Source organism: Salmo trutta, chromosome 36 (genome assembly GCF_901001165.1).
Source record: "Salmo trutta chromosome 36, fSalTru1.1, whole genome shotgun sequence".
In the NCBI taxonomy this organism is placed as follows: Eukaryota; Metazoa; Chordata; class Actinopteri; order Salmoniformes; family Salmonidae; genus Salmo; species Salmo trutta.
In genome coordinates, this window is record NC_042992.1 from 33,682,674 (window position 1) to 33,708,359 (window position 25,686).

Genomic DNA, 25,686 nt, shown 5'->3' on the forward strand with positions numbered 1-25,686 from the left:
TCAGCTTAAAACAATAAGAAGCCGCTCCAGTGGCGACGCGATCATCAATACTGGACAATTGAGGAGTGGAAAAACATTGCCTGGTCCAACAAATCCCAGTTCCTGTTGCATCATGTGAAAATCAGGATTTGGCGTAAACAGCATGAGTCTATTGACTCATCCTGCCTGGTGTCAATGGTACAGGCTGGTGGCAGTGGTGTAATGGTGTGGGTATGTTTTCCTAGCACATGTTAGGCCCTTTGATACCAAGTGAGCAATGTTTCCATTCCCCAAATAATTCAGGGTGTTCTGGAGGCAAAGGGGGTCCAACCCAGTACTTGATGGGTGTACCTACTAAACTGGCCTCCGAGTGGATATGACTTACTGTGTTGGCACTAAGCACTGTGAACAGCATTGTTGCACTGTTAGAGCATCAAAGTGGATTTGGAAACATTGAATGTATGCCCCATTGAATAGAATACATCAAAATTACTACTATTATCTTGTTTGAAAAATATGTTTATAAGCTGTAAGAGAACAATTACACAGAAATACTAAAACATTTCAAATGTATTTTTGCTTTAACATTTGCTCATATGCAAAACCATCCACGAAATGTCATGCCCTTAAAAATGGCAAGTTGTTGATTACTGGAGGGGTTTAATGTTTTAGGACCGCTTGACGGTTATACAGATAGACAGGAGGTGAGGGTGAAATAGTGTGTGTGTGTGTGTGTGTGTATATGTGCGCGTTTGGGCACACACGTGTGTGCAAATTCCTGTGTGTGTATGTGCATTTGTGTGTGTGTGCCAGTGAAGTTTCATTCCTGAGCATGCATGTACGTGTGTGTGTGTGTGTGTTTCTGTGTGCGCATTCCTGTGGATGTATATGCACGCGTGTGTGTGTCAGGGATAGTGTACATTCCATGCGTGTTTGTGTTTAAAGGGGTATGCCTACACAGAGGAGAGTTAGAGATCTATAATTCTATAATTAAATGGCCCCGTTTAATGGGATTATCTTTGGAATACAACAACAATGTTCTTGACACCCATCTCAGAGAGAGAGAGAGAGAGAGAGAGAGAGAGAGAGAGATGTACAGGGAAAGTGCTTCTATCCAACTGCTATTTTAATCATGGTTGATTGACAGTTTGTCCGCCCTCTGGTCACACGTCTGGTTCTCCAACCTCTGTTACAGTCCACGCAGCTGCTGCTGGCCCATCCTCCTTCCTCTCATTTCCTCTTTTCCTTTTGGAATGTTTGTGTGTGTCTGTGTGTGTCTATGTTATTTGTGAGGACAGAGGGAGCCAGAGGAGGTGCAGATGTCAGGGGAGGCACAGTGGTTTATGAGAGGCCAGTGTACTGAGAGCCAGTGTGACAGCTAGGGGAGTCTGCATGGACTCCTCTCCTAGGGCAGTGTGCGTGTGTCCGTGTCAATGGATGGAGAGAGAAGGCAAAAAGGACATAGTGGCAAAGTAAATACAATATAGCAAGTAAAACACTGAAATGGTAGATCTGTAGTGGAAGAAAGTGCAAAGTAGAAATAGAAATAATGGGGTGCAAAGGAGCAAAATAAATAAATAAATAAATAAATAAATAAATACAGTAGGGGAAGAGGTAGTTGTTTGGCCTAAATTATAGATGGGCTATGTACAGGTGCAGTGATCTGTGAGCTGCTCTGACAGCTGGTGCTTAAAGCTAGTGAGGGAGATAAGTGTTTCCAGTTTCAGAGATTTTTGTAGTTCGTTCCAGTCATTGGCAGCAGAGAACTGGAAGGAGAGACGGCCAAAGGAGGAATTGGCTTTGAGGGTGACCAGAGAGATATACCTGCTGGAGCGCGTGCTACAGGTGGGTGCTGGTGACCAGTGAGCTGAGATAAGGGGGGACTTTACCTAGCAGGGTCTTGTAGATGACCTAGAGCCAGTGGGATTGGCGACGAGTATGATGATATAATGATAATAAATGATAATGATAGCATTAACACATCAGATGCCATTTACTGCTGTCGTGCCCTTTAGAAAATGGACAATAAAGATTTCTTATTTGTATCTATTTTTTGCACTTTTTACCCCTCTTTCTCCCCAGTTGGAAGTTAGTCTTTTCCCACCGCTGCAACTCCCGTACGGCTTTGGGAGAGGCGAAGATCAAGAGCTATGGGTCCTCCGAAACACGACCTTGTCAAGCCGCACTGCTTCTTGACACACTGCTTGCTTAACACGGAAGCCAGCCGCACCAATGTGTCAGAGGAAACGCCGTACAACTGGCGACCGAAGTCAGCGAGCATGCGCCCGGCCCGCCACAAAGAGTTGCTAGAGCACGATGGGACAAGGACATCCCAGCCGGCCAAACCCTCCCCTGATCCAGACGACGCTGGGCCAATTCTGCGCTGCCTCATGGGTCTCCCGGTCGCAGCCGGCTGCGAGACATCCTGGGATCGAACCCGGGTCTGTAGTGCTGCCTCTAGCACTGTGATGCAGTGCCTTAGACCGCTGTGCCACTCTGGAGGCCCATAAAGATCTATTCTATACTGCGATCTGCCATCAAAAAGTCTGAATGTTATGGTACGTACAGGACAAGTATCAGGCTTGTCATGTAGATGGAGGTTCATGCCACAGCCCTGCTATCCTCTAGCCTGACGACTCACACTAAATTCTTCCGCTGCTCTGTTGTTCGCTACATCCTTCAGTCGGAGACTGCCATCATTGAAGTTGTTTGTGGTGAGGAAGGGCACAAGGGGTGTTGTACAAAACAAAGTCATCAGAGATTGAATCATCTCTAACCACTCACAGTACCAAAGCCAATGACAAATTGTCAAACCTCCGCTTTACCCGGTTTTCACTAGATAGCACAGCCACAAAGTCTCAAAATGGGCTATATCCGAAATATTCATGGGGAAAAAATGCTTTTTGGTCTTAATTTAAGGTTGGGGTTAGGCAAAAGGTTAGCAGTGTGGTTAAGGTTAGGGTTAAGGTAAGGTTTAAAATCAAATTTTAAAGCTGCAATATGTAACTTTTTGGAATGGCCTGTCCAAATTCACATAGAAATGTGAGTTATAGATCTGTCATTCTCATTGAAAGCAAGTTTAAGAAGCGGGAGAGCTGTTCTTGTGCGCTATTTCTATGTTTCTAATTATTAAGTTTTGTTTTTGCGTCTTTTACACCAGCTAAAAATACAATATTTTTGGTTTCTAAAAATATATTTCACAGCGGTTTAGATGGTATAATGATTCTCCACACATTGCTTGTTTTTTCACATGAACTGAAATTTGGAGAACTATATTAGAATTTTTGCAACCAGGAAATGGCCGAGCGATTTCTGCATATTGCACCTTTAAGAAGAGAAATTGTAGAAATAGGCGTGGTTTATGACTTTGTGGCTGTGGTAACTAGTGATGACCACTTCACCCAGGTGTGTTCTGGCTGTGGTCCAAACCCATCTGTTTCTGGACCAATCAGACGGCCCCGAATGTGTTCATGTTCACTGAAGGCACAGATTATCCATTAAAATTGACTAGATGGCGGCTCTAACAATGAATTGAAATGTCTTCAAAACTGGAATGCAGTCGGGAGGAGGCAAGATCAGGTGGGACCATTCTAGCCAATGAGAGGGCAGATATGCAACTGAACAACAGGCACTCCGATATAAGGTGGGTTTTTCTCTCAAAATCTCTCTAGGACAAGGTGACTTTTATCAATATAGTCGGCTCTATTTACTCTTAGATTGGAAAATGCTAATTGGCATCAAAGTGGGCATGCAAGAATACAAATCCCTGCACCTCATCTCTAGCTGAAACCTTTGCTAACAGGTATTGTGTCAATTTAAAAGTTGCACAAGACAGTTCACAGAATTGTCAATTTAAAGAAATGTAGCCAACTTATTAATTACTAAATTTAGCTAACATTAGATAGTTCATCCAGAGATTCTTACCTTTGCCTCGATTCGGCAGTACAGGTGTATATATTGATAAGTCACCTTGTCCCAAAGAGATTTACACGGTTATCAAAATGTCACACCAGGGTAAGCCTACATGGAACAGACCTTATTTTAAGTGTTTCTAAAATCCCTATAGGAAAAATGAATGGTGGAAAAATGATTGGAACCATTTCCTTGTTTCACCGCTAGGTTTTATGGGTATTATGACTCATACTGTGGTACTCTAGTGCAGAGGAAACTAACATCTGTGAGCGTGGCGTAGCGTTTGGCAGGAGGAATGAGTCTGGGTAGCCAGGCAAGCTATCCTTATCTTAATTCACTATGCTCACAAAGTAGCCCACTGGTAAAAATGTGTTACTGCTAGAATAGCATGCAGTACCCACTTCACCTAACTCAACTCTCCTGTGGCATGCCTCACCACCAGGCAGGTCCAGTCTTGCTCTGAATTTAAACATGTACAGACTCACTGTGCACTGATCAGTAAAGCAATACTGCAGATTGATATTATTTTAGTGAAAAACGTGGTGTTACCAATGTCAACCCCTCTCCACTGAAGATCACCTGCCTGCTCTATTAAAAGCTATTCAAAGGTCTCACCACTTGCCAAGGACAATGTAGGTAGTCTTCATGGAGGATGTCTCTCTTATGCACTCTAGATTTTGTTACATAACTAAGAGGGAGGGTAGATTAAAAGGTAGTATATACTAACTACATGCCATTGTTCAGCCACAGCTGGATCAACATCAAGAATACTGAGGGCAGGGTTGTATTGCACGCCTCCTTTACAGTGAGCTCTCGCGAGCGAACCCCAGATCTAACAACGCCTGGTGGTGGACTGATAAGGTAGCTAATGTTAAGCTTTTGCAATCTTAAGTCTGTGATTCATATTACATAAATCGTGAAATGTATGGTATGTAGAAAGAGTACACATTTACGCTTTACATTAAGTTTTACATTTTGAAGAACAGTGTATGTATTTATTTTAAAACAAACCGCATTAGCAGTTGACAGCTAGCTAACCCTAGCAAGCTAACCCTAACTAGGTAGCTAGCTTTTGTTGTTTTTAACTAGCTGAGTGCTAAGAATGTCATAGCAGATTGGGGAAATTGTATTCGTTTTTGTTTTGTTTTCTTAGTTATATATAGAAAAAAATGACATGACACTGAAAAAATGATTGTGCCGAAATTATTTTACAGGCCGTGCCTGGAATTTAGCTAGCAAGGTAACGTTAGCCTAACGAGATATAGCCAAGATTTAAAACGCTATTTTTTGTCGGTTTGGCAAGCTCTAGTTGAAATTTGGTATGGTTAACTTTCCATGTGTTTTTTGTTTGTTGCCTTTTTACGTTAGCTTGCTACGGTCATTACCTCGCGCGTTGTATGCGGAAGTGACAGACAGTAGTTGGCTAACTAGTAAGGAACACTGTAGCAACTAGCAAGGTTTGAAAGTGCTAACAATTTAATTAGCTAACTACTTAGTTAGTTCTAATTGTGTCCATACAATTCATGCCGGTATGGTATAGTGAATAACAATTCTTAGGAAAAAATTGCTTCTTTTAGAGGTTGGCTAGCCTGTAATACTACTGTGATAGCGCTATTGTGTGATAAAATCCCTTATACTTTTTTGGGGAACAGGTCTCACACTCAGCACCTCAGCAAGCCAGAATGTGTTATGATTTTATTGAACAGCATTTCGAACTGGCATTGCTAATTACTTATCTTTGTCTTACTCCTATCCCAGCCCACAACCATAAAAAAAATCATAAGACCCTCATTGACGAAATTGTGATGTAAACCAGACATACTCTATAATGACTAGATGGTATTGTCTCTGCCCTAACAATGGGAGTCGTTGTCGAAACAAGGCTCCAAGCGGCCCGTCTTTCCGCGGTTATGACTCCAGAACTGACACACCCACAAATGTTAAGAATACAATTTTAAAAACATGCTGGTCGCGTAGTTCCCTAACGTAAAATAGGTGCACACATTTCCGGGGTGAACCATTAATAAAAAAAAATATAAAAATTGCATTAAATGGTAATATATTAAGAGGATACAATACTCTTAACATACTTGCTTTGTCCGGCAACGAGCCATTGTTTACAGACTTGTTGCGGAATCTTCGGTATCCTTGATCAAATCTAAACTATTTGGTTTCACCAAAATGAAGTTAAGTCAGAGGCATCCAATATCTCTAGGAGCAATGCTTACGATGTGGCCTTGCCTGTCAAATAAGCATTTAAAACAGATTTATATCCAGGGTCTCCCATTTCCGCCTGTATAAGTGGTAGATTACGTGATCTAGAATGTACTACAATGGCAGCCCACAGGCGGAAACCCCTAGATAAACGTTTTAAACTCATAATTGTTAGCGAAAGACACATTGAACCTGGTGAGTCGTAAGCATTGTTCCTCGAGATATTGGATATGCCAATGTTGACTGGAAATGTTATTTTGGTGAAACCGAATAGTTTAGATTTGGTTGATCAAGGACGCCAGGGTACGGAAGCTTCCGCAACAAGCCATCTATCTGTACACAATGGCTCGTTGCTGGGCGAACCAGAGTTGGAGGGCAAACAAACTACTCATCCCATACAGCATTACGGTCTGTATCGTCCAATCACAGAGCAAATAAAAGACGTGACCTCTGGAATCTTTCCTTGGAAATTTTGATGAACATGCCGGTTGTTGGTGTCCGCTCTGGATAAGAGTGTCTGCTAAATCACTCAAATGTAAATGTTGGTTGGGCGAGGTGTTGCGTTACCAATTTATGTTAGCTAGCTAAGCCACCATACACAGTACTAAAATAAACCTCGATCTGTTAGCGAACTCATGATAGCACTGTCCCAATTGCAAACTGAATTTGTTGGTTGTGTTCTCTTGTGGGCAGTTCGAGCATCTGACCAAATTATGCAAGATTTTACCTTTTGGTTAAACGAGATGAGTTGTGTTAGAACAGGTCCAGGATATGTTTCTGTGGCGGGAGAAACGCTAAGGCTCATGGTTAGTGTCGTTTTGTTGCTGTTTGAAACCAGGAACCGACGGTAAATTGTTTTTTTGTTGCTATCTCTGGAGAGAGAAAAAAACGTCCTAAATTGCACAGTAATATCGCTAATATTTCATATCACCACTGGTTACGAGGATTTCATAATCCACTTCCGGACCTCTCGTCGGTGCCCTATGTAGGCAGAAAGGCACTCGAGAGGAGACAAGATCAGTTGGGAACATTCTAGCCAATGAGAGGAAAGATATGCACGTAAACATCCAACACAACTCCGAAATTATAGTTTTTCCTCAAAGTTGCGTGGGCGTCCACTTATTTCAGTACATTCGTAACAACGAAAACTACTTACGAAACTATTACACTGAACAAAAATATAAACGCAACGTGTAAAGTGTTGGTCCCATGTTTCGTGAGCTAAAATAAAAGATTCCAGAAATGTTCCATATACAAAAAAGCTTATTGCTTTCAAATGTTGTGCACACATTTGTTTACATCCCTGGTGGTGAGCATTTTTTAATAATAATCCATCCACCTGACAGGTGTGGCATTTTTCTAAGCTGATTGAACAGCATGATCATTATGTAACAGTGTAGGTTCCGTCCCTCTCTTCGCCCCAACCCGGGCTCGAACCAGGGACCCTTGCACACATCAACAACTGACACCCCACGAAGCAACGTTACCCATCGCGCCACAAGAGCCACGGCCCTTGCAACGCAAGGGGAAACCCTACTTCAGGTCTCAGAGCGAGTGACGTCACCGATTGAAATGCTACTAGCGCACCACCGCTAACTAACTAGCCATTTCACATCGGTTACACTCACCCCCCCTTTGACCTCCTCCTTTTCCGCAGCAACCAATGATCCGGGTCAACAGCATCAATGTAGGTTCCGTCCCTCTCTTCGCCCCAACCCGGGCTCGAACCAGGGACCCTTGCACACATCAACAACTGACACCCACCGAAGCATCGTTACCCATCGCGCCACAAGAGCCACGGCCCTTGCAACGCAAGGGGAAACCCTACTTCAAGTCTCAGAGAGAGTGACGTCACCGATTGAAACGCTATTAGCGCGCACCACCGCTAACTAACTAGCCATTTCACATCGGTTACAATTACACAGGTGCAATTTGTGCTGGGGACAATAAAAGGCAGCTCTAAAATATGCAGTTTTGTCACACAACACAATGCCACAGATGTCTCACGTTTTGAGGGAGTGTGCAATTGGCATGCTGACTGCAGGAATGTCCACCAGAGCTGTTGCCAGAAAATGTAATGTTACTTTCTCTACCATAAGCCGCCTCCAATGTCATTTTAGATAATTTGGCAGTACGTACAACCGGCCTCAGAACCACAGACTACGTGTAACCATGCCAGCCCAGTACCTCCTCATCCGGCTTCTTCACTTGCTGGTTCATCTGAGACCAACCACCCAGACAGCTGATGAAACTGTGGGTTTGCAAAACTGAAGAATTTCTGCACAAACAAACTGTCAGAAAAGGTCTCAGGGAAGCCCATCTGCGTGCTCATCTTCCTCACCAGGGTTTTGACCTTACTGCAGTTCAGCGTAGCAAATGCTCACCTTCGATGGCCACTGGCACGTTGGAGAAGTGTGCTCTTCACAGATGAATTCCGGTTTCAACTGTAACCAGGCAGATTGCATTGTGTGGGTGAGCAGTTTGCTGATGTCAACGTTGTGAACAGAGTGCCCCAAGGTGGTGGTGGGGTTATGTTATCGGCAGGCATAAGCTACGGACAACGAACACAATTGCATTTTATCGATGGCGATTTGAATGCGCAGAGCTACCGTGACAAGATCCTGAGGCCCATTCATCTGTCACCATCACCTCATGTTTCAGCATGATAATGCACTGCCCCATGTCACAAGGTTCTGTATGCAATTCCTGGAAGCTGAACATTTCCCAGTTCTTTCATGGCCTGCATACTCACCAGACGTCACCCACTGAGCAGGTTAGGGATGCTCTGGATTGATGTGTACAACAGCTTGTTCCAGTTCCCGCAACTTGGCACAGCCATTGAAGACTAGTGTGACAACATTCCACAATCAACAGAATGATCAAATCCATGCAACAGAGATGTTGTGCTGTGTGAGGCAAATGCAGGTCGCACCAGATACTGACTAGTTTTCTGATCCAAACCCCTACCTTTTTTTTTCGTTGTAAGGTATCTGCTCAACAGATGCATATCTGTATTTCCAGTCATGTGAAATCCATAGATTAGGGCCTAATAAATGTTTTTTATTTTATAAGTTAAGTAGAGAACACACTCATTTACAGCAACGACCTGGGAAATAGTTACAGGGGAGAGGAAGGGGGGATGAATGAGCTAATTGTAAACTGGGGATGCTTAGGTGGCCATGATGGTATGAGGACCAGCTTGGTAATTTGGCCAGGACACCAGGGTTAACACCCCTACAGTTACGAGAAGTGCCATGGGACTACAGAGAGTCAGGACACCTGTTTAACGTCCCATCTGAAAGATGGCAATGTCCCCAATCACTTCTCTGGGGCGTTGGGATATTTTTTTAGACCAGAGAAAATAGTGCCTCCTATTGGCCCTCCAAAACCACTTGCAGCAGCATCTTGTCTCCCATCCAGTCACCAACCCTGCTTAACTTCAGAGGCAAGCCAGCAGTAGGGTGCAGGGTGGTATGCTCTTGGGTGGTATTTTCAATTGACTAATTTCCTTATATGAACTTTAACTCAGTAAAATCTTTGAAATTATTGCATGTTGTGTTTATATTTTTGTTTAGTGGAGATCAAATAAATCGCACTTAGCAAATTAGCAATAGATGTTTTGTTGACCGAATCTGACACTCTCATAAAGCAGGTTTCCATCCAACCTTTTTATGCAAGTAAAGTACATGTTGAATAAAAAATGCGTGATGGAAACAGCAAATTTATCGGTACACTTTTCAAATGTTGATAAAATACACTAGACAAGGTGGGATCTGTTTTGTGTTTTTTAAATTAGTAATGCGAGAAATGGCGTTGGAAGTCCGTTTTATGTGCAAATAATGATATAATAACCATCATATTGATTTAAACTTGGAGTCACACAATGATAAGTTGTGTGGTCCTCCCACTACGACTCGGGAAAGCATGCCGTTTATTAGGCTACAGATGAAATAAGTTATTTACATTCATATTTTTGTCATTGAGCAGACGCTCGTATCCAGAGCGACTTATGATAAACTTCACAGGGTGGCGAAAGTGCACGGGGATGAACTTGATGCTCCCCTCCAATAAATATCGAGGGTCTTATTCTGGTGACATGATGATCGATGCTTGGCTAGCGTTTGACATATTAAAAGAATCTCGCTCTTTTCCATAATAACCTTATCATGTAGGTAGCCTACCCTTACTGTAGCTGCGAGTTGTTGGCTAAAGCACGTGTGCCAGGACCAGAGTGGGCACATTCGCTATATATTGCAACATTTGTTGTGACAAAACCATCAGCAGAGTTGAAAATACGATGGAAACTCATTTAACTTGTGTTTTTTTTCTCTTCGGTACATGGGAATTTAACTGCAAAAGTTATTTTTATGTGCACTACGTCGTCACGCACAGCCTTTTATCTGTAACAAGTCAACTTGATAGAAACACATCTCTGGTGGGAAAATGCGCATATTTTTTCTTTTATTTACGGTACTTGGATATTCACAAATCTGTCGTCAATTGGATGGAAACCTAGCTACAGACCTCCAAACAAAAAGTCCCCACTTTGTCTGCTTATCGCTGTATCTCGTGTGGACAGATTTTGACTGGAGTGGAGCCACTCGCTTAGCCTCTTCCTGTCATTGCTATTGTCCTTTTTTTAAATTTACCAAATGAGCAGGTATGTGTATTGCTGAGCAACATACAGCACAAGGCCCTGTGAACAGTAAACAGTGTATTACACAGCCACCCGTGTTTGGACTGTCTGACCGCCTATTGTGTGCACTTGAGCTATTAAGATGTGTGGCATTCTTATCACTCGTTATTCACATACACACTGTCCGAGCTGTGGCCAAGGAGTCATACAATGGTGGTGTCTGCTCTCACTCTCGTGCCTACCCTCGTGTGTTTTAAAAAATAAAAAAAAATCTCTCCCTCTTAATATCTTTCATCCCTAGTGTGATAAACCGATGATGATCGACAAGAGGTGTCTAAGTTATGACGACAGCTGCCAAAAGATTGCAGATTCACTAGCGTCAGCATATTCAACCATGTTTCTGTCTGTCTGTCTGTCTCCTTCCCTCCAGATGCAGACCATAAAGTGTGTGGTGGTGGGTGACGGTGCGGTGGGAAAGACCTGCCTGTTGATCTCCTACACCACCAACAAGTTCCCTTCGGAATACGTCCCCACGGTGAGTGGCACTGGAGTGTTGTCGAGAAAGGTCTCGAGCGGGACTTGGCGGAGTGTCCGGGTTTGTCAAGTGGCTAGGCTAGGCTAGGCTAGGCTAGGCTAGGGGGTATGCAACAGGAGCTGCTGCACTTTGTGCCCTTTGTTCCAGACCATTTCTATCACATCTCTGATTCAACTCATCCATTTTAAACCACCATTGGTTGAATTAGGTGTGTTTTAGTGCTGGGCATGAGCAAAAGCCTCCACACACCATCTGGAATTCTTTATGGCTGGAGTTGCCAGTCATTGGCTTGTGTAGAATCTCAAATATAGAATGGGTTTTGAGAGAAGGTATTTGTTTTCGAACTGAAAAGAGGAAACCCTTGAGGAAGAGCCAAACTCGAATGGAAGTGGTTATGGACCAAAAAGCATGAGTCAGGCTACACACCGTTTCATACTATTTGCCAAATAGGGATGAAAACTGACAACTCAGTCCAACTTAAATAAATAAATACAGTTGGTAGACCAGGGAGGGGCAACTTTGATGGGGGTGGGGGCCATAAAAATGTGAACTCATCATGAGGGGCCGCATTTGATCACGGGTCTGCGTACACACTGCCATAGCATTTTATAGCTAATTTCCTGCAAGACTACACATTTTGCCTTAGGGTGGAGAGGAATGTTTACCGTTTTTAATATATCTGAGTGAAACTGACTAACAAAATCAATGCCCGCCACCGGACGGTAATACGACTATACTTTTTATTTAACTTTTATCTAACTAGGCAAGTCAGTTAAGAACAAATTCTTATTTACAATGATGGCCTGCCAAAAGGCCTCCTGCGGGGACAGGGGCTGGGATTAAAAATAATTATAAATAAAATTATAGGACAAAACACACATCACGACAAGAGACAACACTACATAGAGACCTAAGCCGACAACAACAGCAGGGCAGCGACACATGACAACACAGCATAGCAGCAACACAACATGGTAGCAGCACAAAACATGGTACAAACATTATTGGGCACAGACAACATCACAAAGGGAAGAAGGTAGAGACAACAATACATCACGCAAAGCAGCCACAACTGTCAGTAAGAGGGTCCATGAATGAGTCTTTGAATGAAGAGATTGAGAAAACTCGTTGCAGCTCGTTCCAGTCGCTAGCTGCAGCAAACTGAAAAGACAAGCGACCCAGGGATGTGTGTGCTTTGGGGACTTTTAACAGAATGTGACTGGCAGAACGGGTGTTGTATGTGGAGGATGAGGGCTGCAGTAGATATCAGATAGGGGGGAGTGAGGCCTAAGAAATGTTATAAATAAGCATCAACCAGTGGGTCTTGCGACGGGTATACAGGGATGACCAGTTTACAGAGGAGTATAAAGTGCAGCGATGTGTCCTCTAAGGAGCATTGGTGGCAAATCTGATGGCCAAATGGTAAAGAACGTCTAGCCGCTTGAGAGCACCCTTACCTGCCGATCTATAAATTACGTCTCCATAATCTAGCATGGGTAGGATGGTCATCTGAATCAGGGTTAGTTTGGCAGCTGGGGTAAAAGAGGAAACTTAGTCTAGATTTAACTTTAGCCTGCAGCTTTGATATGTGCTGAGAGAAGGACAGTGTACCGTCTAGTCATACTACCAAGTACTTGTATGAGGTGACTACCTCAAGCTCGAAACCCTCAGAGGTAGTAATCACACCTGTGGGGAGAGGGACATTCTTACCAAACCACATGACCTTTGTTTTGGAGGTGTTCAGAACAAGGTTAAGGGCAGAGAAAGCTTGTTGGACACTAAGAAAGCTTTGTTGTAGAGCGTTTAACACAAGATCCGGGGAGGTGCCAATCCAGGGGAGTATAAGACTGTATCATCTGCATATAAATGGATGAGATAAATGGATGCTAACAAGTTTAGGTAGTTTAGCGGCCAGCTAACTTAGCAATCTAAAAATGTTTAGCTGACATAGGCTAATTAACTGACATAACAGGAGAAAAACTGCTGAAGCACAACCACATTTAGAAATTGCACCTTGTGTATTCTACCAAGTTGAGACCCTGACTGAGTTCCCCCCCGGGGGGAAGGGGGGGGGGTTTATCCAGTTGCACATCCCTGAGGTAGCATTGGGACTCAGCACAGTAATAGGGTGCTGCGGATAGTGTGTGATGAGTAGCTGTTTCTATCAGACCTGTCTCTCTCTCTCTGGCAGTAATCAGCACAGTGCTGTACCAGAGGCTGGCAGAGAGAGTGTGTCGACTCAGCCCTCTCTGTCCTCTGCCCAGTCAGGCCCAACTGGGTGTGTTCATGTTGTTGGCCCATAAAAATAGACCCAACTTTCTCCATGACGTTTCTCTGTCTGTCTGTGCAGTTCAACAGTGCACTCTTCTCATAAGAATCACGTGGCAATTGTAAGATTTTAGATTCTAAGCAGATTACTCTCAAAATCCTCAAAAGCCATGCTACTGGTTGATTTGGTGGGTATTGAAATACTCTTACACGTCATACAAGTACAGAAGTAGGCTGAGAACAACAGCCTAGTGTATTCTTATATTAGATGTATGTAGTGCATTCTTATAACATTTAATTCATTGGGGAATACGCTCCTTGTACTACTGCATTTGGGAGGTGAAACATCTGAATATTGGTGTAGTGTGTACAGTCACAATTGTAGAGGCAGGTTTTTTTTTTTACCCACCATTCTCTGTGGTATTAGGCCTAGCTCTGTCCAAACACATTATTGTCATGACGGTCAGAGATGTGTTTTTTTTTTTTTACTTTGCTTGGTTGCTCTTCAATGTGTTCGGTCTGCCGTGCCTCGCCTTTCCGCTACGTGCCCCAACGCCTCACTCTTTTTATGTCTGAACTTGAAGTGCCCTAAGAAGCCCTGCCTCCCATGGTTTCTCAACCCAATAGACAGACTGTTCTCCCTCTGGATCAGATAACAGATTAGCTGCCCAAGGGTGTGTACAAGACTGAAGTGCATGGCTGCATCTTAATAGTTGAAAGTGTCTACCTCGTCTCCTCGCTTTCATCTTTCTGCACTGATGTGTAAACACGTATGAGAGATGAAAGAACTAGGCCTATGATAGGCAGACTACCTCCTGGGAAATAGCTATCACCTCTGCAGTTCTTTCATATTCAGGCTGTGATCAGTAGTGTTGGCAATGATTCTATGGTTTTTGGTGAATGGTGACAATAAGCTTTGAAATCAGCATATTTTGCTTTATGGTTTGTGTATTATCACAAACAAAATGCTAGGGTTGTGAATTGATGTTAGCTTCAGCTGTAAACTAGCAAGGAACGTTAGCCTACAAAGCTGGAAGCTATCGGTAGCTTCTTGCATTGTAAAGTGTTCTAGCCTGTAATGGACATTGTTTCACAAACAGTAATTAACAGTTTCAACATTTCTACATGCCATGTTGCATTATTCAAGTGTGTTAACTTCTGTGCAGCGTGAGTGGGGAGCTAACATGATACAGCCCAGACTCAGTGAGTACAGTGGTTTCTCAGGACAGGCTAGCGCTAGCAATGAGTAAGTGGGGCAGGCACAGTGCTCGCGCCAAAAGGGGAAATCTGCTTCGTTGATAGACGGGCTTGATCGTCTCTCAATCAGTAGACGACGTGAGACACATTTGATATTGATAAAAGGACCGAAAGTAACACCTTCTAGTACCAAAATGTTTTTCATGTTCTAGAATCAAAAAAGTACCAGGTAACACTAGTATTCAATAATACGCAGTGCAGTTAAAGGAAAGGTGACAAGGAGAGGAAGACATTTTAGACCATTGAGATGCACCCCAACTCTAGCAGTCATGACTTGTGGGTGCATCTCAAGAGTCTGAAATGGCTTCCTCACCTTGTCGTCCGGTGAGATCCCTTACAAAAAAGATTGCAGTCGACTCAAACTAAAGTGTAAGAATGGACTCGGATGAGGCCTGAGATGAAACAGGTAGTAGACAGCCAGGGAAGAAGGTAAATTGGTGGTTTAGTGACTGCACAAGGCTGGAATATTGTCCGGAATCTCCCACCCAAATTGAAGGAATGTCCCTCATGTTCCATATTACAAAGACAAACATGTCCACTAAAGTAATAGAAGTTAACACTGTTACTCATTTCCAGGTGACAGCGATAAGACTCCTTTTTAAATAGAATACCTAGTGTTTAACGCTAATCAACATTTCCGAAGCAACGTCGAGAACTGGATACACCAGTTTCAGTCACTTGTTCGCACCCCACCTAAGTAAAATTTTTTAATTTTTTTATTGATTTAACCTTTATTTAACTAGGCAAGTCAGTTAAGAACAAATTCTTATTTACAATGACGGCCTACACCGGCCAAACCCGGACGACTCCGGTCCAATTGTGCGCCGCCCTATGGGACTCCCAATTACAGCCGGTTGTGGTACAGCCTGGATTCAAACCAGGGTGTCTGTAGGGTTGTATCAAGCACTGAGATGCAGTGCCTTAGACCGCCGCACCACTCGGGAGCCGTAATGGTGGGAGAAACACTGGTTGGGCTAAAGAGAGTGTGTTTGGAGCACAGGATTAGAATTTTCCTTAAGTTTGCTGACCTAAAGATAAGCTTGGAAATTATACTGCCCATGGACCTGCCCTATGAGAGTCACTGTCTACGCAGAATTGTGCGACGGAGACGGAACATGAGAAATGGCGATGCCATTCAGCAGCATTTGGGATAAGGCCTAGTGGTTTCTTCAGCACATATAAATGAGCTGAGTCAGACTGTTTCTCGTTCTTACTGAACAGTTGGTTGTTTCATTGCCTCTAGCGGGAGGCACCTTAAAGAGGAACAAGAACACTGTGAAACATTCGGTCTCCGACCTAAACGATACCCTACGTACACAACACAAGAACTTGTGTCAAGTTATAAATGGCGGGGCTCCACACGTCTATAGTGTCCCTACGCAATAGTAGCTACTTGTACATATGTTTTAAATCAACGCTTACTTAGTTGATAACATGGATCCCTTTGACCAACTACCACTCTGTGTCAGACTGTTCTGTGGAGGGAACCCAAAAAATTGGGATTTCCATGTGTTCGATATGATGGGATATCGGCCTAGGTTATGAAACTGAACCACAGCATGACCCATATTCCTGTATCCATACGTGTACCAGGTATGATGTAGGCCAACTGTAAACTCGCTCTGTGGAAAGACTCCAAAAGAGTCCAGTTCATTTCAATTGTTCTAAAACCATTATTTGGCCAACAGTAATAGCCTACGCATTATTTTGATTCCTGCTATGAAAGTATCTGCCTTTCCCTGTTTCACTGTCGGGTGCTGACTCTTATTCCCTCTCCCCACTGTGCGCACGGAGGAGAGAGCGACGCATTCTGACAAGCACAAGCATATGAAAGTTGTAATAAAAAAAATATACTATTGCGGGGAAAAGACAGTTTTCAAAGCAACTACTGTTGTTCTAGTTCCATAGAGGAGAGTCACAGATATCTGAGAGTACATCATGTATTTTTCACCTCTTAATATTGGGTTCATGGCACCACTTTACAACCTGAGTAGGCTATAGTTAGATTCGATTTGCCCGTGGAGTGTGAAATTTGCAATGAATAGGCTAGCCTAGCGCTGGGAAGTTTTTGTAGGACATTAGCCTACATTTACTGATAGCCATGTAGGCTAATTGATTAATCAATCTAGCAACAATATCATATTTATAGTTGGCAATCTAGCGAAGAGTGTCCACTTCCTCAGGTGGTGAATAATAAAGCTTATAGGCCAATGTGCACAAAGATGCCGGCAAATTCTCAGAATAGCCCACAATACATCTGATAATTCTGCCAGGTTGCACATCAAAATAAAAGTGACGCATTTCCTGGATATGTTGGATGAAACAGCTTGAATCATAGGCTACCCTCTCAGTTGTCTTACTTGGCACTGGAAAACAATTGTTTAAAGCCCTGCTTGCTAATGTAAAGTATCTGTCCCTCAAAAAAAAAAAGTGTATTTGTTGTTATCGAGCAAAATAGTTCCCGATATCGATTTTTGGCCATATCGCGCAGCTCTACTGTATAGTACAAGACTTTCTGTTGCAGGGATCATCAACTAGATTCATCCGCTGGCTGTTTTTTAAAATTATTATAATTTTTTTCTTCTGGGGGCCGGAACATAATTACTGCAAATTCAACGCAAGAATCCCAAAACATAATCATTTCAAACCTTGCTTACATTTGTGTATATATAATATAGTGTGGGAATACTTTGGAACAGATTTCTCAAATTAGAATAACTTGGAGCTGATATTCTGGTTTCTTATGTCCAACAATAAAAATACAAAAAAAGATTGCTCCGAAAACCTGTGGGACCAAATAAAATCACGGCCCTCTGGCCGCCAGTTGGGGAACCCTGTTCTACTGTATAGTACTTTCCAGAGGTTTGGAATGAGGCAACCTGTCACTCACTCATCTGATATCTAGTAGTGAAAGAGGACACTTAACACAGTATAGGAACATCAAAGTATTGAGTAGCTTTTGACTTTTAAGCACTGCCTCCATGTTCATCAGACAGTTCCATGGTTGCCATGGCACTGTGAGGTAGCCTAGGCAGAGAGTTCTGTAAATATTGGTTGAGTTCGTAAATTCACTCTTGCCATCTACTCCCGATTTCAGCGCACACTCATCTGAGGATGCGTTCGTAAATTCACTCTGGCTATCACTCAAATTTCAGAGCACTCTCATCGGAGTGTGCCAGAGCGCAGAATAACTGAGAAATTTCCGAACGCGCAACACCTATTGAATATGACCGGTGTCAGTATACGTCGGCAAAAACATTTAATTCAATTCTTGCCAGCAGCACAGTTAGTCACCAATGCGCTAGATCAGGTATTCCCAAACTGGGGTATGCGCACCCCCAGAGGTACGCACAATGCTGTCGGGGGTACACCAAATAAAAATGTGATTCACATTTAAGAAATGTTTTATAATTTTTGTCTAAAAAAATAAACACATTTTCAAACAGTACGTTTATATTTTCCAACAGGGCTATACATTTGGGTGAGGTTTTATTCTCCCCTGAGTAGCCTCATTTCACTGCCAAAAATAAAATTAAACCTTCTAGTGTTCTGCGAAATAGCAACACAATGTCAAATACTGGTAGCCTAGTCAAATTAACATCCAATCGCATTAACATTTACTCTCTCGCGGGAAACCTTCACTCTTGCGCAGACATTTAGAAATGAAACATGACAATTTGAAAAATAAGCCGCAGGAGTTTTTTGAGTGAGAATAAAGACAACTTTCGAGTAGTAAGACATGTAGAAAAGCAACAGGTACCATTAATAAGAAGGGGCTAGAAGCGTCTTATATGGTGAGCTACCGAGTGGCTAGGACAGGCAAGCCTCATACTATTGTGGAGGACTTAATTGTTCCTGCTGCTGCGGATAGGCCTTCCCTGTGGCTCAGTTGGTAGAGCATGGTGTTTGCAACGCCAGCATGGTGTGTGCAACGCCAGGGTTGTGGGTTCGATTCCCACGGGGGGCCAGTACAAAAAAACGCATGAAATGAACTGTATGAAATGTATGCATTCACTACTGTAAGTCGCTCTGGATAAGAGCGTCTGCTAAATGACTAAAATGTAAATGTAAAATGGATATGGGTGGGACAATGCTGGGGGAAAAGTCCAAAAAAACTATACAGACAATGCCTTCATCAAACAACACTGTTTCATGACGCATCAGTGACATGGCAGGAGTTGTTTTGAAACAATTACTGCTTCGCATATAAGCCAGTGAATTATATGCGTTACAGCTGGAGTCAACAGACGTGGGGGCCTGGCACAGCTCCTGGTATATGTCCGTTATGCGTATGGGGGGTCAATTAAGGAAGACATCCTCTTCTGGAAACCAGGATATCATGAGATGATTTTTGTAAAGTACTGGACAGCTTTGTGACATCAAATGGACTTTGGTGGTCAACATGTGTTGGTATCTGTACTGATGGCGCAAAAGCCATGACAGGGAGACATAGTGGAGTGGTAACGCGCGTGCAAGCAGTTGCTCCCGACGCCACTTTGGTACACTGCAGCATCCACCGAGAGGCTCTTGCTGCCAAGGGAATGCCTGACAGCTTGAAAGACGTTTTGGACACTACAGTGAAAATGGTTAACTTTGTTAAAGCAAGGCCCCTGAACTCTCGAGTATTTTCTACATTATGCGATGATATGGGCAGCGACCATGTAACACTTTTACAACATACAGAAGTGCTCTGGTTATCAAAGTATTGACACCTTTTTTTGAATTGAGAGACGAGCTTAAAGTTTTCTTTACTGACCATAATTTTCACTTGTCTGACCGCTTGCATGATGACGAGTTTCTCACACGACTGGCCTATCTAGGTGATGTTTTTTCTCACCTGAATGATCTGATTCTACAATTACAGGGACTCTCCTCAACTATATTCAATGTGCGGGACAGAATTGAGGCTATGATTAAGAAGTTGGAGCTCTTTTCTGTCTGCATTACCAAGAACAACACACAGGTCTTTCCATCAATGTATGATTTATTGTATGCAAATGAACTCAAGCTTACGGACAATGTCAAATGTGATATAGCGAAGCACCTGAGTGAGCTGGCTGCGCAATTACGCAGGTACTTTCCAGAAACGGACGACAGAAACAACTGGATTCGTTATCCCTTTCATGCCCTGCCTCCAGTCCACTTACCGATATCTGAACAAGAGAGCCTCATCGAAATTGCAACAAGCGGTTCTGTGAAATTTGTATTTAATCATAAGCCACTGACAGATTTCTGGATAGGGCTGCGCTCAGTTTCTTGCCTTGGCAAATCGCGCTGTTGACTTCTTATGGATCATTGGGACGCTAGCGTCTCACCCCGACAACATCCGGTGAAATTGCAGAGCGCGAAATTCAAATGACAGAAATCGTAATATTAAACATTCATGAAAATACAAGTGTCATACATCATTTAAAAGCTTAACTTCTTGTTAATCCAGCCAAGTTGTCAGATTTCAAAAAGGCTTTACGGCGAAAGCACACCATGCGATTATCTGAGGACAGCGCCCCGCATACAAAAGCATTACATACATTTTCCAACCAAGCCACGAAAGGCAGAAATAGAGATAAAATAAATCACTTACCTTTGAAGATCTTCATCTGGTTGCAATCACAAGGGTCCCAGCTACATAACAAAAGGTATTTTTGTTTGATAAAGTCCTTCTTTATATCCCAAAAAAGTCAGTTTCATTGGTGCGCTAGACTCAATAATCCACCGGTTTCCCTCGTTCAAAACTCGCATACAAATGAATCCCGTAAGTTACCAATAAACTTCTTCCAAACATAGCAAACAATATTCCTAATCAATCCTCCGGTACCCTAATATGTAAATAAACAATAACATTTAAGACGGAGTATACCGGAGACCATTACCGGAGATAAATAACGAAGTACGCACACTCACTGGAACACGCAACAAACACTACAGCCAAAATGGGAGCCACTTACTAAAACTACAAATTCTAGCTAATTTTTCAAAAAACAAGCCTGAAACTCTTTCTAAAGACTGTTGACATCTAGTGGAAGCCCTAGGAACTGCAATCGGGGAGGTATTCCTTTTATATTCCCATTGACAGCTATAGTAATCAAGGGTGAGCTGAAAAAAAAGAATTCTGGATGGATTGTCCTCGGGTGTTCACCTGCCATATCAGTTCTGTTATACTCACAGACATTATTCTAACAGTTTTAGAGTCTTTAGAGTGTTTTCTATCCAATACTACCAATTATATGCATATCCAAGCTTCTGGGCCTGAGTAACAGGCAGTTTACTTTGGGTACCTCATTCATCCAAACTTCCGAATACTGCCCCCTAGCCCGAAGAAGTTAAGACACTGATGCCACGTACCTATGTGAGAGTGGATTCTCTGCCCTCATTAGCACGAAGACTAAATACAGGCACAGACTGTGTGGAAAATTATTTAAGACTGAGACTCTCCAATACAACCCAATATTGCAGAGTTATGTGCATCCTTTCAAGCACACTCTTCTCATTAACCTGTGGTGAGTTATTCACAATTTTTGATGAACAAACAAGGTTTTATATGTAAAATGGCCAAATAAAGAGCAAAATTATTGATTATTGTTATTTGTGACCTGGTTCTATAAGAGCTCTTTGTCACTTCCCACGAGCCGGGTTGTGACAAACTCACACTCATTCTTATGTTTAATAAGTGTGTGTGTGTGTTGATGGCAAAAAACAACATTTGAGTGTGTGCTGACCCTGGTACTAGAGGGGGTACGCAGCTGGACGTTGAATGTTTGAAGGGGTACGGGACTACAAAAAGTTTGGGAACCACTGCTCTAGATAACATGAAAACAGCCTAACCAGCTCTGCTAGGACGAGTAAAATGGCCAGAGTGAGGTGTTCTCTCATTTGTGTCTGGAAGTAGCTAGCAAGCTAGCCAACTTTAGCCAGTTAGCTTGGGTGCTTGACTGCCATTGGACGCTCTGGCCAAGGAGCACAGTGTGCGCTCTGAATGCTCCGTGAGTGAAACGCTTAGAATTTGCGAACGGACAATATGACGCCCAGAGTGCACTGTGGCACTCCAGAGTGAATTTACAAACACACCCATTGTATGTGTCATGTCCGGGGATGGCAGTGAAGGCTAAGGGACTGCTTCCTAACCACTCTCGACGTGTGGTGGTTTTTGAACGCTTTTTCAGCAGCCATGGCATCACACAGGTGGGTGCCACATTTTCATCAATGGACGACCAATACCTGCTGGGGAGCAGCTTCTGAGGCGGAACTGAAAGTCAGAAACAGATGTGCTGGCCTGTTCGTCAGACTGCATTTGTTTCTCCCTGGCTGTATCATCAATGCCCCCTCCACTCAAGCTATACTGCCTTTCCAGCCCACTGCCTCAACTCCCTTCCCATCATCTGGAACCTTCTACTAGAGACTTTTCAATCACTTTTTTGGGGGGGAGGGGCTATATTAGAAATATGTCTCTTTTTTGTGGGAATGTTTTTTTTATTTTTTATTATTAAGTAACTGTCAAATAAAATCAATCAAAACTCAACATTTTACATTGAAATCCCTAATGATTTATTCTATTTCTCTCCTATCGGTCTCTTTCTCAGGTGTTTGATAACTATGCGGTGACCGTGATGATCGGAGGGGAGCCCTATACTCTGGGGCTGTTCGATACAGCAGGTAAAACAAAATGGCCGCTCTTCTTAACTAAATGAGCTCTTCTTAATTAACTTGTCTTGAGCATCGACTTGCAATACCTTCTTCTCACTCACCATGGTCTGCCTGTATTATTTTCACATGGTGCTTACATTGGGGTTATGGATTGTGTTTCTTTCCAGCCATCTAAGCGTTTGAACATTGCATGGGTAACTCACCTTGTGCACTAGTCTATGTAGTGATAGGATTTACCATGGTGTCTAAACGTGTGTGTGAGTTAGTCTACTGGTGTGTTAGTCCACTGAGCTCAGTTATTCACTAGATAATGTAGAGTCCATTGTGTAGTTGTCTTATTTAGGCTTGTTCTTGAATATGAAAGGTAGCCTTGATGTAAACTCCTCAAATGTTTGCTGTCTCTCTCTGTCGCCCTCCCCAGGTCAGGAGGACTACGACAGACTGCGACCACTCAGCTACCCCCAGACAGATGTCTTCCTTGTGTGTTTCTCTGTCGTATCGCCCTCCTCCTTTGAGAACGTCCGCGAGAAGGTGTGTGTGGAATATAACTTTAGTGTCCATTGGTTAGAACGTATGAGTCATCTGCCTTTCACAACACCCCCAGACACACGCACACACGTGGGACTAGTGTTTTCTAGCCCATGTCTTCGGTTTGTGTGTTTCGTGAGTTGGGGTTAGTGTTCTTTCTCTCCCCTCCCTCTTTCTCTCTCTCCATTACTCACACCTGCATAAAATGATTTACAACATGAAACCCTCCCATACGCTATGGACATAATATACTGCAGGATCAGAACCTAATATGCCCCCCCTCCTCTCCCACAGTGGGTCCCAGAGATCTCCCACCATTGTCCGCGTACACCCTTCCTGCTGGTGGGAACCCAGATGGACCTGAGGGACGACAGCAACACAGTGGAGAAGCTGGCTAAGAACAAGCAGCGGCCCCTGGCCCCCGAGAGTGGAGACAAGCTGGCCCGGGACCTCCGGGCCGTCAAATATGTGGAGTGCTCCGCCCTCACCCAGGTGCGTGTCTGTGTGTGTGAGAGACACAATCTCTATCTCCTAAGTCTGGCCCTCATTCAGGGAAACAGGAAATGGAAGTGGCTTGTGTGGTTTCTGAAAAGTAACTTCCTCTCACTCTGTTCTCCTTTGTGTTGATAGATGTCATACTTACTCACTTCAAACTACTACCGGATGATGGCTACTGTTGACAGCATTTCATAGTGCCATCTTGTGCAACTGTGGCCATTGTGAAACTAGGCTAGTGGGTCAATAAGTAAATTGACTTACTTATTCCTCTCTTTTTCCCTCTCTCTCTCTCTCAGCGAGGTCTGAAGAATGTGTTTGACGAGGCCATCCTGGCCGCGCTGGAGCCGCCAGAGACCAAGCCCAAGAAACGCTGTGCACTCTTATAAAACATTTTTAAATGGGGCCAAAGAGCCAGGGGAAAGACCGAATTTAAAAGACAGACAGGCGGACACAGGAACAGACAGGGAGGGGTGTAACGCTGGGGAGGGGTGTAGAGGGAGGGAGCAAGAGAGGACAAGTGAGACATTAGTTTAACAGTGCCTTCAGCGATAGAGGTGGGGATGGGCGATGTTGGGTGGATAGGTAACAAACAGACAGAAATAAATCACAATGTGTAATAGAATGTATATCTATGGTTCTGGTAATAAGCTGATCAATTCTCTTCCTAACCAGTATAGTCCTTCTTAAAAGGAGACCGACTGAGCAATATAGGGAAGAGACAAGGTTTTGAAACCTCTATTGCCTTATAGTTACAGGACAAATGAAATGGGTTTGACAAAAAGAGGTAGACTGTGTGGAGTTTATTTTGTATTTGATGATACTAAAAACTGACTGGAAAAATTTGCTTAAGCCGCGCAATCTTGACGTTCACACACGCCTGCTTTACTCCCTTCGACCCAAAAACGGCTTCTCTCTTTCAAACTGCCCGCCATAGTTTTGAAAATCCTGCGTCTTCAAACATGAACTATTCTGCTTCACTCGCTATCTGCCGTCACCGCTCCAATGGGAACTACAAGCGTGTCTTACTTCCTCTTGGTTTTCACTGCTCCCTAAAGGCAATAACATGAACTGAATTCCCACTCGCTTTTTTTTTGGTGCCATTTATTGTTTTAGAGATGATGGTGTATTATTGATGATAATAAGAGTATTATATATTTTTTGGCTCTTTATTTCTGGGGTACCCCTAGTGGTTAATGGTTTGGACTCTTTTTTTTATATATATTTTTATTATTAACTTGATGGTTGTGTGCCAATGTGTTGAGTGTCACTGGTTTCATTTGACATAACAATCATAACATGCCTCTAATGACTACGTAGCTGGATGTGATGTCAGTAGTAATAACAGCAAAAAGCAATAATGGTTATGAGTAACAATAATAGCTCTTTTGAAGCATCCTCATCTGGTTGTTTGAAATAAATAAAAATACTTGAACTTGAAAACTAGTCAATTTCCCCATTTATTTTTATTTAACCTTTATTTAACTAGGCAAGTCAGTTAAGAACAAATTGTTATCTGGAATGGCGGCCAAACCCGGACGACGCTGGGCCAATTGTGCGCCGCCATATGGGACTGGGATACAGCCTGGATTCGAACCAGGGTGTCTGTAGTGATGCCTCTAGCACTGAGATGCAGTGTCTTAGAACGCAGTGCCATTCGGGAGCACTTTGTGGGACTATCATTTGTTTTTCAACAGAACAATGACCCAACACACCTCCAGGCTGTGTAAGGACTATTTGACCAAGAAGGAGAGCGATGGAATGCTGCATCAGATGACTTGGCTCTACAATCACCTGACCTCAACCCAAATGAGATGGTTTGGGATGAGTTGGACCGCAGAGTGAAGGAAAAGCAGCCAGCATTTGTGGGAACGCCTTCAAGACTGTTGGAAAAGCATTCCAGGTGAAGCTGGTTGAGAGAATGCCAAGTGTGTGCAAAGCTGTCATCAAGGCAAAGGGTCTCTACTTTGAAGAATCTAGAATATATTTTGATTTGTTTAACACTTTTTTTTTGGTTACTACATGATTCCATGTGTTATTTCATAGTTTTGATGTCTTCACTATTATTCTACAATGTAGAAAATAGTAAAATAAAGAAAAACCCTTAAATGAGTAGGTGTAACTTTTGACTGCTACTGTGTGTGTGTGTGTATATATATATATATATATATATATATATATATATATATATATATACATACATACATACATACATACATAC

At 43.0% G+C, this 25,686-nt stretch overlaps 1 protein-coding gene across 2 annotated transcripts; it reads left to right on the forward strand.

Annotated features, from left to right (window-relative positions):
* The first annotated feature begins 4,438 nt into the window (after positions 1–4,438).
* LOC115175951 (cell division control protein 42 homolog) lies at positions 4,439–24,908 on the forward strand. 2 transcript variants are annotated; one of them, XM_029735620.1, is made up of 6 exons: positions 4,439–4,523; positions 11,172–11,276; positions 22,379–22,451; positions 22,864–22,973; positions 23,265–23,462; positions 23,765–24,908. In XM_029735620.1, exons 2-6 carry the CDS (start codon positions 11,172–11,174, stop codon positions 23,852–23,854), a joined length of 576 nt encoding a protein of 191 aa, XP_029591480.1. In that variant the 5' UTR covers positions 4,439–4,523; the 3' UTR covers positions 23,855–24,908. The 2 variants fall into 2 exon arrangements, with proteins under 2 accessions (XP_029591480.1, XP_029591479.1); XM_029735619.1 differs by lacking the exon at positions 4,439–4,523 and adding an exon at positions 4,640–4,752.
* The last annotated feature ends 778 nt before the right edge of the window (positions 24,909–25,686 follow it).